This window comes from Mastomys coucha, unplaced genomic scaffold (genome assembly GCF_008632895.1).
Source record: "Mastomys coucha isolate ucsf_1 unplaced genomic scaffold, UCSF_Mcou_1 pScaffold22, whole genome shotgun sequence".
Lineage (NCBI taxonomy): Eukaryota > Metazoa > Chordata > Mammalia > Rodentia > Muridae > Mastomys > Mastomys coucha.
In genome coordinates, this window is record NW_022196905.1 from 114,690,854 (window position 1) to 114,707,609 (window position 16,756).

At 46.0% G+C, this 16,756-nt stretch overlaps 1 protein-coding gene across 2 annotated transcripts in view; it reads right to left on the minus strand.

Annotated features, from left to right (window-relative positions):
• Ptpn11 (protein tyrosine phosphatase non-receptor type 11) overlaps positions 1–16,756 on the minus strand; it is a 58,178-nt gene that overhangs the window by 26,044 nt on the left and 15,378 nt on the right. For both annotated transcript variants that reach the window (XM_031337706.1, XM_031337705.1), the window contains exons 2-6: positions 10,551–10,673; positions 7,705–7,899; positions 4,653–4,845; positions 3,535–3,651; positions 3,003–3,116 (exon numbers count right to left, since the gene is read on the minus strand). In XM_031337706.1, coding sequence (XP_031193566.1) covers positions 3,003–3,116; positions 3,535–3,651; positions 4,653–4,845; positions 7,705–7,899; positions 10,551–10,673 — 742 coding nt within the window. The remainder of the gene's footprint in view (positions 1–3,002; positions 3,117–3,534; positions 3,652–4,652; positions 4,846–7,704; positions 7,900–10,550; positions 10,674–16,756) is intronic.

The following is a 16,756-nucleotide window of genomic DNA, read 5'->3' on the forward strand; positions in this document are numbered from 1 at the left end:
ACTTCAAAGTCTCAGCAGCACACAACCAAGGGTTCAATCAGGACTCAATGAAAGCAAGCTGTCCACCAGTAAAGCAAAGCCCAGCGCACTGCTCCACGCCACCAAAGCATCAGGGGCAGCCCCTCTGTTGAGTCAAGAGCAAGCATCTTAGCCCAACGCAGTAGCTTTCTGAAGGAGCTCAGGTTCAACGCATCCATAAAACTTTATTTGAAGCCTACTTGGGAGTCAGGGGTTGGGAGCTATCTGCTAGAGTCTGAGGCTACAAGGAACCAAGTGGAACTGTCCTGGAACCCTCGCTGCACTGGTCACTTTCCTAGATGACACACACCCTCTTGTTCCCTCAGCAGTACATCTGGGCAAAGTATTCCCTTCCTCCAACAGACAGACTCACAGAAGTTATCTGCTTCTCTGGATGTGTGGTGCATTAAACCTATAGCCACATAGATTATTCACAGATTCCCTATGCACACATACAATAGGAAGGAAGTATCCAGCTCGCAATAGGAATGGGGAATGGGGAATGGGGAATGGGGAATGGGGAATGGGGAATGGGAACAGCTCCCCTCAGAAAATTCCCAGAAGACTGAAGAGGTATCAAAAACAAACAAACAAACAAACAAAAAACACAAAACAAAACTCTTAATGTGTTCCAAGTAAAAGCTGATGGGCTCACAACCTGCTCCCTCCAGCCTCCTCTAATAACAGCACTCTGCAGCAACTCAGGTTGTAGAATTCAGGCTCCCTTGAAAGCCTGGCAGAGTGCACTAAGAAAGGTGAGATCCACCCCCACCCCAATCAGAGCACACCTGGAACACAGGATGCTGCACTCATCATCCTCCAGGAAGCAGTTCTGATGTGCCTACAGTGTCCTACAGATGAGATTCATACTTTAGCTTCAGGGATTGAAACTGCAAGGGAGTGAACTTCCAACACTCTGCAGTAGTCTTTCTGTCCTTAGCCTCATGGCCCCAACTCTAGTCTCAACAAGCAGTTTCTTAAGGCTGACTACCTGGAGAGGTGGAGACAATCTGATCTCATCTGCAGGACTCCTCAATGTTCTGACTTACTGTACAACACCAACAATACATATGGGACCCTAACTGGTTCCACCACACACAAAGCCACTCACTTTTTCCTTTTAGGCTATTATTGGTGTGCAAAAGACGGGCTGAACTTGATACGTCTCAAAGGGAGGCCATCTACAAATTGTTTTCCATGGCCACTGAGCAAAGGGTAAGCCAGGGAGATGGTACATACTGGAATCCCAGCAGTTGGGAGGTGGAGATGAGGGACTAGCAGCTAGACAGATCCTGGACAGGGAGGCAGATCAGGAAAGCAGCATAGATAGACATGGAGGAAAACAAGTTCTTCTGAGATTAAGGTCTGGTAGGCTTTGGTTTCCCACAGCAGGCTGAATCATTTCCCAACTTCTGGCTGAAATGGTACAGACTATGTTCAAGACAAACCTGAACATGTGTACCTGAAGTGTGGTCTATCATCTCCCCTGTGTTTAAGGGGACCTGCCCTACACTTACAAGACTCGGAGCTGTGGGCTGCAGAGATGGTTCAGCATCTCCCCAGCTCTTCTTTCTCTCTTAACCCTCATGTTGAAGACTGTATTAAAATATCCTTTATCTTATGGTAATTAATACACTGGGGAAGAGTACTTTATTGGCAACCAAGTATGTACTACTAGCAATGCACTTGTGGCAAAAGGCTGATCTTTATAGAAATACTCAACCTTGAAAAAAGAGAAAGATAATATGGAGTGCTGCTACGTGGGACAGCACAGACTCTGCCTGCACAAAGTCCTGCATTGGATCCACAGGACCAATAACTAAATAAATAATTTAAAGATGGTCTCATGGCTCATTCTGCTCTCATCAGACCTTCATTGACACCTCATCCCTCCCTCTCTCAACAAGAAACTTCGGAATGGTGTTCAAAGGGTCCATCCCAATGGCTCGTATGAGACTAGACCCAATTCTAGTCCCTATGCATCACTGTAGAGCAAGCACCAAGAGTGTTCTAGAACGGTCCCATCTCCAGAGCTGACATTATCAACATCTATGCTAAGGAGGGTAGACAATCTACCTCTCTGACCTCACATTCCTCTGGGGAATGGAACTAGCACCTCTCTCCAAAAGCTGTCTGGCACAGTGTGGCACAAATAGCTGTTGAATCCTCAAATCCTACACAAAGCATGGACTAACCAATCCTGTAAAATAGAAAGTAGGGAAAGGGAGGAGGAAGTGGAGGAGGGTAGGTGTTAGCTACATTCCAAACTATCAAAGAATAAATTAAAAATATTCTCTAAAGTGGGCATGGAGAAACAAAAGCAGGCAGATCTCTGAGCTGGAGGCCAACCTGGTCTACTGAGCAAGTTCCAGGCCAACCAGAGCTACACAGAGAAGTCCTGTTTGGAAAAACCAAAACAAAATATAAACATAGACAGTGCGCAGACGTTTGTGGGTTTGTGCCGTGCGCAGGCATGAGTGACATAAGGCGAGTGACTGTGGAGGGAAAGAGACCAAAAGGTCTGCCTGTAAAGCTCTGGTCAAATGAGAGAAAGCAGACAAAGCAGAGGACACATGTGTCAGCAGTGTATGAGTACACGGTCACAGACAGGCTCACACACAAGCTCAGGACACACGTCAGCCCCTTAACCTCCCTGCTGTGCTGTGATCTCAAAGCCGGAGTCCTTCTCCTGGCCTCACTCACAGCACTGAAGCCCTTCGGATGCCAGAGGAACTCTGTCCTTTTGTTTTCCTGGGGTCCTGCCAGTGATCTGAACCAAAACGTAAATGAAGCTGCTGGTGCATCTGTCTGAGACAAGCTGCCAACCCTTCCCAGGAACACAATGCCCCTCTGCTTCAAAGAAGTCCCCTCAGCAACCTGCCACACACACAACAAAGGAAGCCAGGCCCCAGCACAGGGTCTCCCCCTCACTTGTTCAAACATCATCTAATATCGCATGTAGAAATAAGCTGTCCGTGACTTACCTCAAACTCTTCCCAAAAGCCCTGCTTGACTTTATCTGTGGTCTCAGCCAGCTTGCTTAACTCTCGAACCCGGCTTTCAATTTCAGCAGCATTAATACGAGTTGTGTTGAGGGGCTATTGTGTTCAGCAGTGGTGGAAAAAGAAGAGAACATGGTTTAAACAGAACTAATGCAGAAAGAAAAAGACTTCACAAAAGCAAAGGCAGGAGGCACATCATCCCAAATGTGTGCATGCGCTTGTGCGTGTATATGGTGGTGGTAGTCACTAAAGCAGATCAAGGCTCCTTCCTATCTGTTTCTCAGTCACGTGGTAAACCCCCAAACCCCAAGTGTGCTCCCACCATGGTAAATGTGTCACGACAGGCCCAAAGCCACAGGGCCATGTGGTTGTGGAATGGCCCTTGAACCCTTTTCCCTATTAGCCAGTCCTCACATATGCTGTCACAAGGACGGCAAGCTGACTGGTATACGCATGAGGGAGACTCCGTGATGGAACTCTCTCAATCCAGAAGAGAAGCAGCTTCACTTCTAACCTGCTTGAGCTGCAGGACTGTGCCCAGTGTTTCCACCATGGGGTTCTTCTTATAATGCTCCACCAGGTCTGTCAAAGAGTCAAAGCGCTCTCCTCCACCAACATCGTATTTCAGCTCCTTTCAAGACCAAACAGATGGTGTTCATTACCTCATGCTAGGTTCCTGTCTTCCCACCCACCTTCAGCCACTGCGTTCTTAGTGACACGCACCTGTACACAGAAGCAAGCCACATGTCTGTCTAGAGAGCATGATGAGAACAAGACACACATGTATCATGTTAACGTACATCAGTTCACGTCATCACATTGGAGCCACACTTGGCCTTGACAAGAGAACCCTGTCATCAGTGCCAAGTGGATGAAGCAGGAGAGCCTCCCAGGAAAGCAAATAAGCCAAGTGTGAGCAGAGCATACGGTGTCCCCTCATTTATATAAGCCAAGTGTGAGCAGAGCATACGGTGTCTCCACATTTATATAAGCCAAGTGTGAGCAGAGCATACGGTGTCCCCCCATTTATATAAGCCAAATGTGAGCAGAGCATACGGTGTCCCCCCATTTATATAAGCCAAGTGTGAGCAGAGCATACGGTGTCCCCCCATTTATATAAGCCAAGTGTGAGCAGAGCATACGGTGTCCCCTCATTTATATAAGCCAAGTGTGAGCAGAACATACAGTGTCCCCTCATTTATATGTAGCATTCAAGAAAAAAAGTCCAAGACACACTGACAAGCAGTCACATGGTGACTATGAAGGACTTAGGGTCAGGAGGGAAGGTACTGGTGACACACAAACACACAGATGCTCTGGATGGTGAACAGGCACAGGAACCCTAGTCAGCAGCAGATGACAACAGTGTTCCATAAACTGGAGACTGGGTGGGAGGGTATCCTATCTCAGAAAAAGAAACAAAACAGCCAACAGAAAAACACAGCAACAACAGAAAGGGAAGAAACAATAGTGCTTCAAAATGCTGAATTGCACACGGGGTGTGGACGCACACAGGGTGTAGACAAGCAAGGACAAAAGGACAGTCGGTGTGCTGCTGTCTAGTCCTCAGCAGAAGCCCCCGATGCAGCTGTGGCGAGCCCACTTGGGCCCACACTCCCCGTGGCACTCTACCTGACAGCGGATCATGACGTGGGTCACTTTGGATTTGCTGTCGTTGCTCTCCCCTTTGTCGTCACCTGTGCGCACGGAGAGAACGAAGTCCCCAGGGTGGCTCTGGCTCTCTCGGACGAGGAAGCTGCCATGCTTCCCCTTCTCCGTCAGCAGCTTCTCTGCTTCTTTTCCAGACAAGTGACCATGGAACCACCTGTGAACATGTTTGAAAGGGGAACAAGCTGAGTTCAGCTGTGGTATGTCATGTTCTCACGGACCACACTCACTCAGCTCTCCTCACCATAGGCTCCTAACAGACAGCTTCCTCCAGGGGGCAGTGTCTGACAGACAAAATCTACATCTCAGACAGGAAAAATGACAAAGCTATTTAAAAATGACAACTAAAGTTCATTTTTCTTTTTTGAAGCAATCTTACTGTGTGACCCAGGTTGGTCTTGAGCTGTAGACTGTCCTGCCTCAGGCTCCTAAGGGCCAATACTTTGAGCACTGCCACCACACCTGGCCTCCACTAAATCTTTTAAAAGAGAAAGAATCATTGAAAAACAATGTCCACAAGACAATGATGGTGCACACCTTTAATCCAAACACTGTGGAGGCAGAGGCAGGTGCATCTGAGTTCTAGACCAGCTTGATCTACAGAGTAAATTCTAGGACAGCCAGGGCTACATGGAGAAACTCTGTCTCAAAACCAAAACAAAACAAAACAAAACATATATCCTCAATGCTTCCTATTTCCTTTTAAATCTCCCATCTTTTTTTAAAAAATATATATTTATTTATTTATTTTATGTATATGAGTACGCTGTAGCTGTCTTCAGACACACTGGAAGGAAGAGGGCATCGGATCTCATTACAGATGGTTTTGAGCCAACATGTAGTGCTGGAGATTGAACTCAGGACCTTGGGAGAGCAATCAGCGCTCTTAACTGCTGAGCCATCTCTCCAGCCCAAACCTCCCATCTTTTAAAAACACAATTTGACTTTTTCTTAGTGCCTAACCCTAACAGAACCAGTTGTTGCATTACAGCCATTTAGTGACGAGGTAAGAAAGTTACAACCTCGTGATGGTACATGCTTATAAGTCATGAGCACTGGCTAGTTTTATGTCAACTTCATAGAAGCTACTGTCATTTGTGAAGAAGCAGCCCCAATTGAGAAAATGTCCCTACCATACTGGTCTGTGGGCTAACCTGCTGTTCTTAACTGATGACTGATGGGGAGGCCCATCACTGTTGGTAATGCCATCCTTTGGCTACTGATTCTGGGTACTATAAGAAAGCAGACTGAGCAAACCAAGAGGGCAGGCCAGTAAACAGCATTCCTTCATGGTCTCTGCATCAGTTCCTGCTTCCAGGATCCTGCCTTGAGTTCCTGCCCTGACTTCCCCAGATAACAGACTATAAGCTGTAAGATGAAGTAAGCCCTTTCCTCCCCGAGTTGCTTTTGGTCATGGCATTTTAACAAAGCAACAGAGACACTGACTGAGATACCATTCACTGAGGAGAGGAGGCAGAAGATGAGGAGCACGAGGCCATCTTCAGCTACACAGCCATGTGGAGCCAGCCCGGCCTGCATGAGACCTGGACTCAAACAACAAACAAATGATCAGACAGACAGGATCCCATGAACCTGCTCCTATTGTGCCACTAGATACAAAGGGATCTTTGCTGTAAGTTAATTCAAAGCATTTCAGATTTTTCCGTATTTCCAACCTAATCGTTACCATGTCTCTGAATCTGCCGTCTGGGTCTTGAAACTACACTGCTATCCAGTCAAGCTCTAATGGTGTTCCATCCTGGAGCAGGGACAGGGGTTTCCTTAACAGTGTGAGTTCCCACAGCAGAGAGAACAATGTCTACATGGAACCCAGACATCTGTACTTTAGCTAGTGTACTAGAGAGAGTCTTGATGCAGGTTGCCCAAGGCCATCAGATGGCAGGCTCTAAGACCAAGGCTCTTAACTTAAGTTGTCACAGAAACATCCTGATACAGTCCCTCGAATGTCATGGCTTTGGGTAAGGAAGAAGCTAACCCTAGCAGGTACCACTCATCACCACGGATCTGGCAGCATTCTTCCATCCATGTGCCCCTGGGAAGGCACCTGCAGATCTAAAGCAGATGGACGGTTTGAGGCTCCAGTAGTAGCCAGAGAAACAAATTACTAGCAGGTGAGACAGAAAGCTATGAAAGGCAAGACCCAGGATCTACAGTGAGAAAGGAGAATGCAGAAGCCAATACCAGGGCAAATAAAGCAAGTACCAGCTCTCAACTCCCTGCCCCAAGCACGTGGGAAGAGCTCCACAACATGGCAGTTCTCTACAGACAAGGACGTGCTACATATTTGGGGGGTAACATTAAAAAGCTGATGAAAAGCCGGTCCTTTGGGTCTCTGCTTTTCCACTTCTGGGCTTAGCCTGACCTCTGTTGGTACTGCTGCTAAATAACTGGTCAGAACCACCTTGTAGAACTGCTGCTATTTCAGCATCTCAAGATCCATGTTTTTTGTCCCAACTCTCAAAGCTCATCAGCTGTTGATAAAAATTACAATTGAAGCACATACTAAATCTACCCGGAAAAAATGTAGAAGTCCATAGAATCTGTGTAAGGAACACTAACTGCAGCTGCTGAGATGAGGGCATTCTGCCAATACTCTGACCCTAGCGTTCTCACTTTAATAACACCACGGGGCTGGGGATGTAGCTCAGTATATAGAGTGCTTTGCTAGCATGCACCAAGCCTGTGTTCAATCTCTAGCCATATAAGCCAGGCAAGGTGAAGCATGCCTGTAACCCTAACACTCGGCGGGGGTTAATGACAGGGTCAGGAATTCAGTCATCCTCAACTACACAAAATATACAATGAATTACAGGCCATCGTGGACTACATTAGACCCTGTCACAAACAAACAAAAACACATTTTAAGAATGACAGCATGAGGGACAGACACCAGACTTTGGAGTCGCACAGATCATATGCATCCCACAAAGTGGGCTTATACATTACAATACACTGCCCTAGAGTTGCAGTTCTGTGTCACTAAGATGTCACTGACCTTTCAGAGGTAGGATCTGCACAGTTCAGTGGGTACTTGAGCTCAATAACATCACCATTCTTCTCTTTCAGCTGCCCATGATGTTCCATGTAATACTGGACCAGTTCAGCCAAGGTGGCAAACTTCTCCCCACCATAGAGGTCATAGTAGTCCCCAGTGTTCTGAATCTTGATGTGAGTAACGGCTCCATTTCTCCTAAAATAGTCCATTGGGAGAAGGCGTATCAAAGAGTTGGAAAAAGAGACCTCATATCCAGTAGAAGATTTCACCCAAACAGCAGAGTTAACCCAAAGGAAAGATTTAACCCATCCCTGAAACTGGAGGTCAAATAACCACATCAACTGTGGCAACCCACAGCACTGTCTACGCCTGTTCCCTGTGGAGCTTCTACTTTGAATGGCTGACCTATTTTACAGTCTAGGTTAAGTGACAATAACTACTGTCCTTAACAATCCAGAACACAAAATTAGTTAAAATGAAACACTCACCTTGTCATGCAGCAAATACACTCATAAACATTTTGTACAAAGGCAATAAAGTAGAATAGGAACCAAAATATTTTTAAAAATAGACAAATAAAAGATTGAAACTCAAAATATTGACCATAAAAATATATCAACGGGACCTGAGTTGGGTTGGAGAGATGGCTCAGTGGGTAAGAGCACTGACTGCTCTTAACCCAGGGGTCCTGGGTTCAATTCCCAGCAACCACATGGTGACTCACAACCATCTGTAATGGGATCTGATGCCCTCTTCTGGTGTGTTTGAAAAGAGTGACAGTGTATTCACATACAGAAAATAAATAAATAAATCCTTAAAGCCAGGCACTTGGGAGGCTGCAGCAGAAAGGCACTGGGCTACAGAGCAAGACCATGTTGAAAATAAATTGTGAAGCTTGCTTTTAAATGTGTAAATAATGCCTAAAGAGTGGGATGATGCACACCTATTATCCCAGCACTTGGAGGCTGAAGCAGGGGGATCAGAAGTTTATCTTTAGCCTTCTCTGCATAAGATCATGTCTCAAAAACACAAAACAAAACAAAACAAAAAGACCCAACAACAGCACCAATCACCAAGGCCCAGTGAGACGGCTTAGTGGGTAAAGGGGCTGACCAGCAAACTTGACCTGACACCTGAGTTCTGAGTCCATCCCCAGTCATGCACAGTAGAAGAGAACCCACTCCCAAAGCTGTCCTCTGACTTATCCACTCATGCCATTACTCTCACACACACACACACACACACACACACACACACACACACACTAAATGCTTAGAAAAAAACAACTTTTTTTTTTAATTAACACATTAAAAATTGTTTAATGTTTAAAAAAAAAAAATCTGGAGGTGGTGAGCTGGCTCAGCAGAAAAGCCTGACAACCAAAGCCAGGTAGGTCTCTGGCAGCCATGGAAACTCTGACGGAGGAGGGAACTGACAAGCACAGAGAGCACACACAACATTGGACAAGTATTTTCAAGACCTGATGAGTAACAGCAGTCTCATATGCACTCCCTGGTAGGTAACACTGTCTAGTCAGTGCTGACATCTCCTCTACCAAGGTCAAAATATGCTTCTATAGTCACCCTAATCTCGGCGACAAATGTCACAGTCCTGCATCTTTCTTTCAAAGGACTCAAGGAGTCCATGTGCTAGCATATGCTTTTAATCCTAAAACAGAGGCAAGTAGATCTCTGTGAATTCAAGACCAGCCTAATCTATACATCAAGTCCCAGGCCAGCCAGCCTCATCTAGTAAGGCCCTGTATAATGGATGGATGGATGGATGGATAGATGGATGGATGGATGGATGGATGGATGGATAGATGCTTCCTAAGTCTTCCTAAATAAATTCTCAAGGACATGATTTACTCATCTGTTTATGTGAAAAGTAAGGTCTTTTATTGCAGTTTGAACAGCTACAATGGGCATACAGAAAACATCTAGAAAACTCTCCCACATTTGCTCAGAGGGATGGTGAGAATGCACCACACTGTCTACTGGGATTTAAAACAAACCAAAGCTGCCCAATGTCCATCACTGGAAGAATGGAGAAGAGAGTGTGGTGGCACCATTTGACCACCAAGGAGCCATTACAATAAACAGCTAAATGTCCCAGCATGCAATTCTCGCTCTTCAGTGGATACATGAATTACAGAACTATTAATGCACCAGGGACACAAGAGCTCACTAGACAGTGCAGTGTACAACACATCATCAAGGAGGATCCACGCCAACCTCTGCACAGTGGAGGAGGAGAAGAAGACTAGGCAGGGGACTCAGGGGACCACATCTACCTCACAGAGGTTTCGTTCTAGACAAATGGAGGTGTTGTGAAAAACCTTACAAAGCCTGTTCCCCATGACAAAATCCAAACCAAGAAAGAAAAACACAGAAAACAGGTCAAAGGTGAGGACCCAGGACTCAGCCCTGGAGGCTCTGGGTGCATTTCTCTGCCCAAGGTATTCTCTCTCAGTCCCTGCTGTAAGCAGAACATTCATACACATAAAATCTTAAAAAAAAATAAAATAAATAGTGGGCAGTGGTGGTGCACACCTATAATCCCAGCACTCAGGAAGCAGAGGCAGGCGGATCTCTCTGAGTTTGAGACCAGCCTGGTCTACAGAGTGAGTTCCAGGACAGCCAGGACTATACTGAGAAACCCTGTCTTGAAAAACAAAAATAAAATAAAATAAAAGCCTAGGAACAGGCCAGTGCCTGACTGGCTCCACAGTGCTGCAGACAGGCCAGGCCCCAAACTCAAGGGGAAGAAGTGAGGCAGCCAAATATGGTCTCACCTCTCCTCTGGAAATAAATACCATGAATGTCTCTCTTTACCTTCCAACTTACCTAACAGACAGAGTGAAGTCTCCGGGGTTACTCTTACTGGGCCTTGCTAAAAAACTGCCATCTACTCCTCTGGTCAGCAGGAGATTCTCTGCCTCCACACCAGTGATGTTGGGGTGAAACCATCTTGAGGGAGAAAAACAGGACAATGAGAACCAGAGCACAGCCAAGTATCCTTACCCTGCCGTGTGGAGGCTGTGAGCACCATTACCCCACCGTGTGGAGGCTGTGAGCACCATTACCCCACCGTGTGGAGGCTGTGAGTACCCTTACACCTTGTGAGCACCCTTATACAGCCATGTGGAGGCTGTGAGCTGTGGCACTGCCAGCTTCCAGGCTCACTCTTGCCCTTCCCTCCTTAGCCCCTTTTCTGGGTGGGACATTGGGATCCTGCACCCTGCAGGCTCAGGAGGGGCATGGCCAGTGGAGCTGGACTGATAACACAGTGGGTTTGCCTCCCCCCAAAAAACACCCACATGGTCAGGAAATTGTCTGCATGCAAAGAAACCAGACAAGCACAAACTACTTCATGAATAAGAATAGGTACTGTAGCTCACAGAGTCGGGGTCTCATTGCTGGGGAGGAAGAGAAAAGAACCACAACACTTGCAGGGTACCAGACTGCAAAGGAAAACACCCATATAAATTCAACTTCTTAATATATATGTAGAAAGAAATACACAAACTGAACAAGGTAATTTCCAGAAATAAATGTAAGCTGCCTCCTCACAAAATATGTGTTCCAAAAACAAACAAAACACCTGATAAACATCATAGAAAAATTTAACAGATTTTTTTTTTTTGAAAGAGGTGCCACTATGTATTCAAGGTTAGTCTAAACCTTGGGACTCTTCCACTTGCAGCCTCTAGCATAGGATTACGGGTGCACATCATGCCCACAGGAACAATCCTAGTCAACTGGCAGTGCAGCCTGTCACTTAGCAAACTGCATGTCCAGATCCCACACTGGGAACTTCACACGCAAATGTCCGTTAGAAGGCAGAAGTGGCCACTGTGGATGGCATTTACTTCAAAGGATTCCCCGTTTCCAGCAAGTTCTCCTTCATGTCTAGAGATGGCTTAGCGGTTAAGAGTGCTTATTGTTCTTGCAAAAAACCTGAGTTTAGCTTTCCCTAGCACCTACATGATAGCTAACAACATTCTGTGACTTCAGCTCCAGGGGAACTGGTGCCCTCTTCTGGCCTCAAATACATAAAATATTTAAGATCTCCTTCACGAACTTCAGATCACCAAGACTCAGGTAAAGGAGTCAATGCCAAGCCAGACCCTGTGTCTTTGGAGGCTAACTGACATGTCTAAATACTCCCAGGGAATACAAGTCAATACTAATGTTGGGAGCCAAAGGCTGGGGCTGTAGAGTGCTTGCCTAGCAAGCATGGAGCCTGGGTTCTACTTCAGCACTGCATAAAGAACACCACATAAGCTAAGATCCCATCCTGGAGAAGTAGAGACCATCCTCACCCACACAGGAAGGAGGAGGACAGCCTAGGCTACCTACACAAGACCCTACAAGGTTCTTCTGTGTGTTACTGGGAACTGGACGGAGGGCCCTACACTTCAAGCGCCTGGTTCTCAGTAAGCACCAACATTGCGAGCTAGTCTTTAAAATAATAAGCACACTCTGTCCTAACAACATGCAAGCTGAGAACAGAAAAGTCTACAGCAGTCCAACATGGACAGAGCTGCAGCATCTTACCAGCTTCAGAGGGCTCGAACAATTGTTCTGATTGATCTCACATCTGAGCATCAAGACTCAAGTCAAAAGAATAAAATAGGACTTAACTTTTTACTCCTCCAAGAGCTAGTCAAATTCCAGCACTCAGGAGGCAAATGCAGGTGGATCTCTGAGTTTGAGGCCAGCCTGACCTACATAGTGAGTTCCAGAACAGCCAGGGCTACAGAGACCCTGTCTTGAAAACTAAACAAACAAAAGTCTTGGCAATAGCTTCTCTGATCTGTGGTTCCCTTCTTGATGCTCAGAGCCCCAAAGGAGTCAAAACGTAGATAAGAGTAAGTTTCCAAGCCGGGCGGTGGTGGCTCACGCCTTTAATCCCAGCACTTGGGAGGCAGAAGCAGGCGGATTTCTGAGTTCGAGGCCAGCCTGGTCTACAGAGTGAGTTCCAGGACAGCCACGGTTACACAGAGAAACCCTGTCTCGAAAAACCAAAAAAAAAAAAAAAAAAGAGTTTCCAGCTATTCAGTTTTCAAAAAGTATAAGTGTTCTTGCCTTACCCACAACTGCTAATTAATACATTAAGTCTCCTTCTTTTAGTCTTGTCTACCAAATCATGTTCACTTGGCATGGTAGTCTAAAGCTGAGAAGTATGAATACCTTCTATTTTAAAAAGGCTGCCTCACCTGTCACTCCAGAGGACCAGAGTTCAATTCCCAAAAAAAGGAGAACATTCTTTGGGCTCAGCAGTGGTGGCACATGCCTTTACTCCCAGCACTGGGGAGGCAGAGGTAGGCAGATCTCTGAGTTTGGGGCCTAGCATGGTCTACAGAGTGAGTTATAGAATAGCCAGGACTACACAGAGAAACCTTGTCTCAAAAATAAATAAAAGGGAGGGAAGGAAGGAGGGAGGGAAGAAGGAAGGAAGGAATGAAAGTTGGGAGGAAGGGAAGGGCACAGGCAGGCAGGCAGGCAAACACCCTCCAGTGGATGAAAAATCATTTGACAGCAAAATTTCAAAGGTAGAAACCGAGAGCCTGGTACCACTGTCCTGCTTCAAATCCCAGCTAAGTGACTGACCCCTTTTAAGCCAACCATGGCTTAAAAGAGGGTAACTCTGCAGGGTGGTGGTAGTGCACACCTTTAATCCCAGTGCTTGGGAGGCAGAGGCAGGCGGATTTCTGAGTTCAAGGCCAACCTGGTCTACAGATTAAGTTCCAGGACACCTAAGGCTACACTGAGAAACCTTGTCTTGAAAAAAACAAAAAAAAAAAAAAAAAAAAAAAAAAAAAAGGAGAGTAACTGCCCCCTATTGCACAGAGGACTGAGAAGGTGAGTCCATGTAGTTCCTAAAGCACACAACAGTCTAGAACAGTGCCAGGGCATCCCTGTGGCAGACAGCTGTACCTACCTTGATCCTCTGGAGATGGAGGCAGGAGGATCAGCCTGGGAAGTTCCTTCATCTGTATGTAGATGATAGAGTAAGAGGACAAGGACATCAAGGCGCTTTTAAATGGAGTCTCACACCTACCCCAGCCTCTCTGCCTGCAGGTTACCGGTTGCTTTCGGTTCAGCACTCTTTCTCCACAGCCTGGCTTGTTCTCAGAAAGTGACCGAACAGAAGGACGGACGGTAACCCTTTTGCCTGTGTTCATGCGCTTAGCCATTGTCTTCTCTGAGCAGAAGCTTGGACTGTAAACTTCTGTCCCAATCAGCAGATGAGGCACAGCTTTTGCTTTCACTTTGGAGACATGGTTTCACATTGTAACTTAGGCTAGCCTCCTGTCTCAGCCTGGTGCTGGGGTTCCAGGCGTGGCTCTAAGCCTGGCTCTGGCCATCATTTTCAAGTTTCACTTTAGCCCTTAGGTGATCTGCAGAATTTTCCTGTTTGCAGTAAAATTCAAATTTCTTTTAAATTAGTTTGTGTGTCTGTGTTCAAGCCACGGCACTCACATGCAGATTACAGGCTGGGAGTCAGGGAATGTTCTCTCTTCTACCATGTGTTCCATCCTAAGGGTAGAACTCAGGTCATCAGGGTCAACAGCAAGTGCCTTTATCCACTGCACCATCTCACCAGCCTTTAGTTATCTTTAAACTATGATGATGATATCTAGAAGTGTTGAAAACTTACCTATAAGCCCACGCCCACAACCACGAGTTTTTAGATTTATTCTTTTTTTTAATATTTATTATATATGAATACCTTGTAGCTGTCTTCAGACACACCAGAAGAGGGCATCAGATCCCATTACAGATGATTGTGAGTCACCAAGTAGTTGCTGGGAATTGAACTCAAGAAGAGCAGTCAGTGCTCTTAACCGCTGAGCTATCTCTCCAGCCCAGAAGATTTACTCTTATGTGTGTGTTCTGCTGGTACATCAGATGTATGCAGTGTACTCAGAGGCCAAAAGGGACATCAGATCCTCTGAGGTCAGTTGTAAGCTGCTGTATGGGTGCTGGGAACTGAACCTGGAAGAGCAACAAGTGCTCTTAACCACTAGGATATATCTCTAGCCCCCAAACTATCAGGTTAGTAAAGGGGAAATGGTGCCTCGTCTCTATGGACAGTGAGGCAATCCCAGCCTTACCCTTAGGAGTTGGGCCCCTTATTAGTCCTCCTGAGATGAAAATGGTGGGCTCTGCAGTTGCTTCACTGTGCAGTTAGTTATCTAGCCTGGGCTCCATGATTTACCTGATGGCCTCTACTGTCCCCACTATCTTCTCTTCCTATTTTAAAAACAAAAACCTTGTAGTGTTTGGAAAATTACCCTTAAGCCTACAATCATCAGGGTTTGGGGTTTTTTGTTGTTGCTGTTTTGTTTTGTTTTGTTTTTGTCTCCTGAAGACTTATTTGTATTTTGATGTGTGTGAGTTTTTTGCTAATACATCAGGGCTGGAAAGGTGGCTTATTAAAATGCCTTCCATGTAAGCATGGGGCTCTGACTTTGAATCCCCAGAACCCTAGTGCTGGAGAGGTGAAGACAGAGGACTCATAGAGCTTGCTGGCCAGACGCTCTAGCCAAAACCTTGTGCGAATGGTTCTTCCACTTTTGTGGGGGCTGTAGATTCATTGAGAAACCAGCTCTCAAAAGTAAAGTGAAGAGAGCTGGGCCTTTAATCTCAGCACCTGGAGGCAGAGGCAGGCAGATTTCTGAGTTTGAGGCCAGTCTGGTCTACAGAGAAAGTTCCAGGACAGCCAGGGCTACAGAAAAACCCTATCTCAAAAAAACAAAAAACAAAACATAAAAATGAAGTGGAAAGCAATGGAGGAATATGCCTGATGTCAGCCTCTGACCTCCATGTGCACCTACACGCACATATATGTAGAAACAAATTCTCAAATCTGTCACTGACCAGGCAGACCTCTGCTAGTTGAAGGTCAGCCAGGTCTATATAGCAAGTTCCAGGCCTGCCAGTGATTCAGTTGAGACTTTAGTCTTCAACCTCCTGGTGGTGGCATCCTCAAGTGTACTACTTGCTTTAGTACTTTCATCCATCCTACTTTCATCCCTATTCAATCCTAGTTCCTCATCTCACCTGGCTACACCTTATGGCTCGAAGGGATGTGGGTGTATGTGTGCATGCACGCACCTGTCTGCCCGTGTGCACGCGTAAAGGCATACATGAATGTGCCTTTGTATACATACAAAGGTTGCTCCTTGAACAACTCACCACTTCTTCTTTGCCCAGGTTATACCAAAGGTTAGCAACTGCCGTCAAGCTTCAAGGTTCTATATACTCCATCACTTCCAGCTTTTTTTACTTAAGATGTATTTATTTTTACTTTATGAGTTTTTTGCTTGCGTGTATGTATGTGTACTGTGTCTGTGCCTGGTACCAGTGAAGGCCAGAAGAGGGAGTTTGATCTCCTGGAACTGAAGTTGTAGACAGTTTGTGAGCTGTCTGCCATATGAGTTCCCATGTTCCACTAGGAACTGACTCAAGCCCTCTGCAAGAGCAACCAGAACTCACCACAAGCTAGCTCTGCAGCTCCCACCCAGCTTTTGTTTTAACATGGGTTTGGGGAGTTGGAGTCATGTCCTGTGCTCATAAAGACAGGCAGTTTAGAAACCGTTTCTATCCACTATGTTTTTTTGGGTTTTTTTTTTTTTTTTTAACTATGTGTCATAGCCAAGCAGTCCCTGAACTCTGGGCTCAAACATTCCTCCTTGCTTCAGCCTCCTGAGTAGCTGGAGTAATAGGTACCCAGTACCAGCCAGATTTTAACTATGTGTGTATATGATGCTGGGAACTGAGCCCTCAACCTCACACACCTCCCCTCAGCCACAGCCACAGCCCGTGCCCCTCTGACTTTTGAGATTCAGTATCTTTGGGGATCTTAATGAAAAGATAAACATACTTTCTAAAATCTTTTTAGTTCATTTGTGACAGGTTGGACAGGTAGGAACTAGGTAGGTCTGGTGGTGCAAGACTATTACCCTGTTACCCAGAAGGTAAGAAATATCCCAAGTTGAAGGCTTCCAAGTTCAAAGCCAGCCTGAGCAACATAGTGAGAC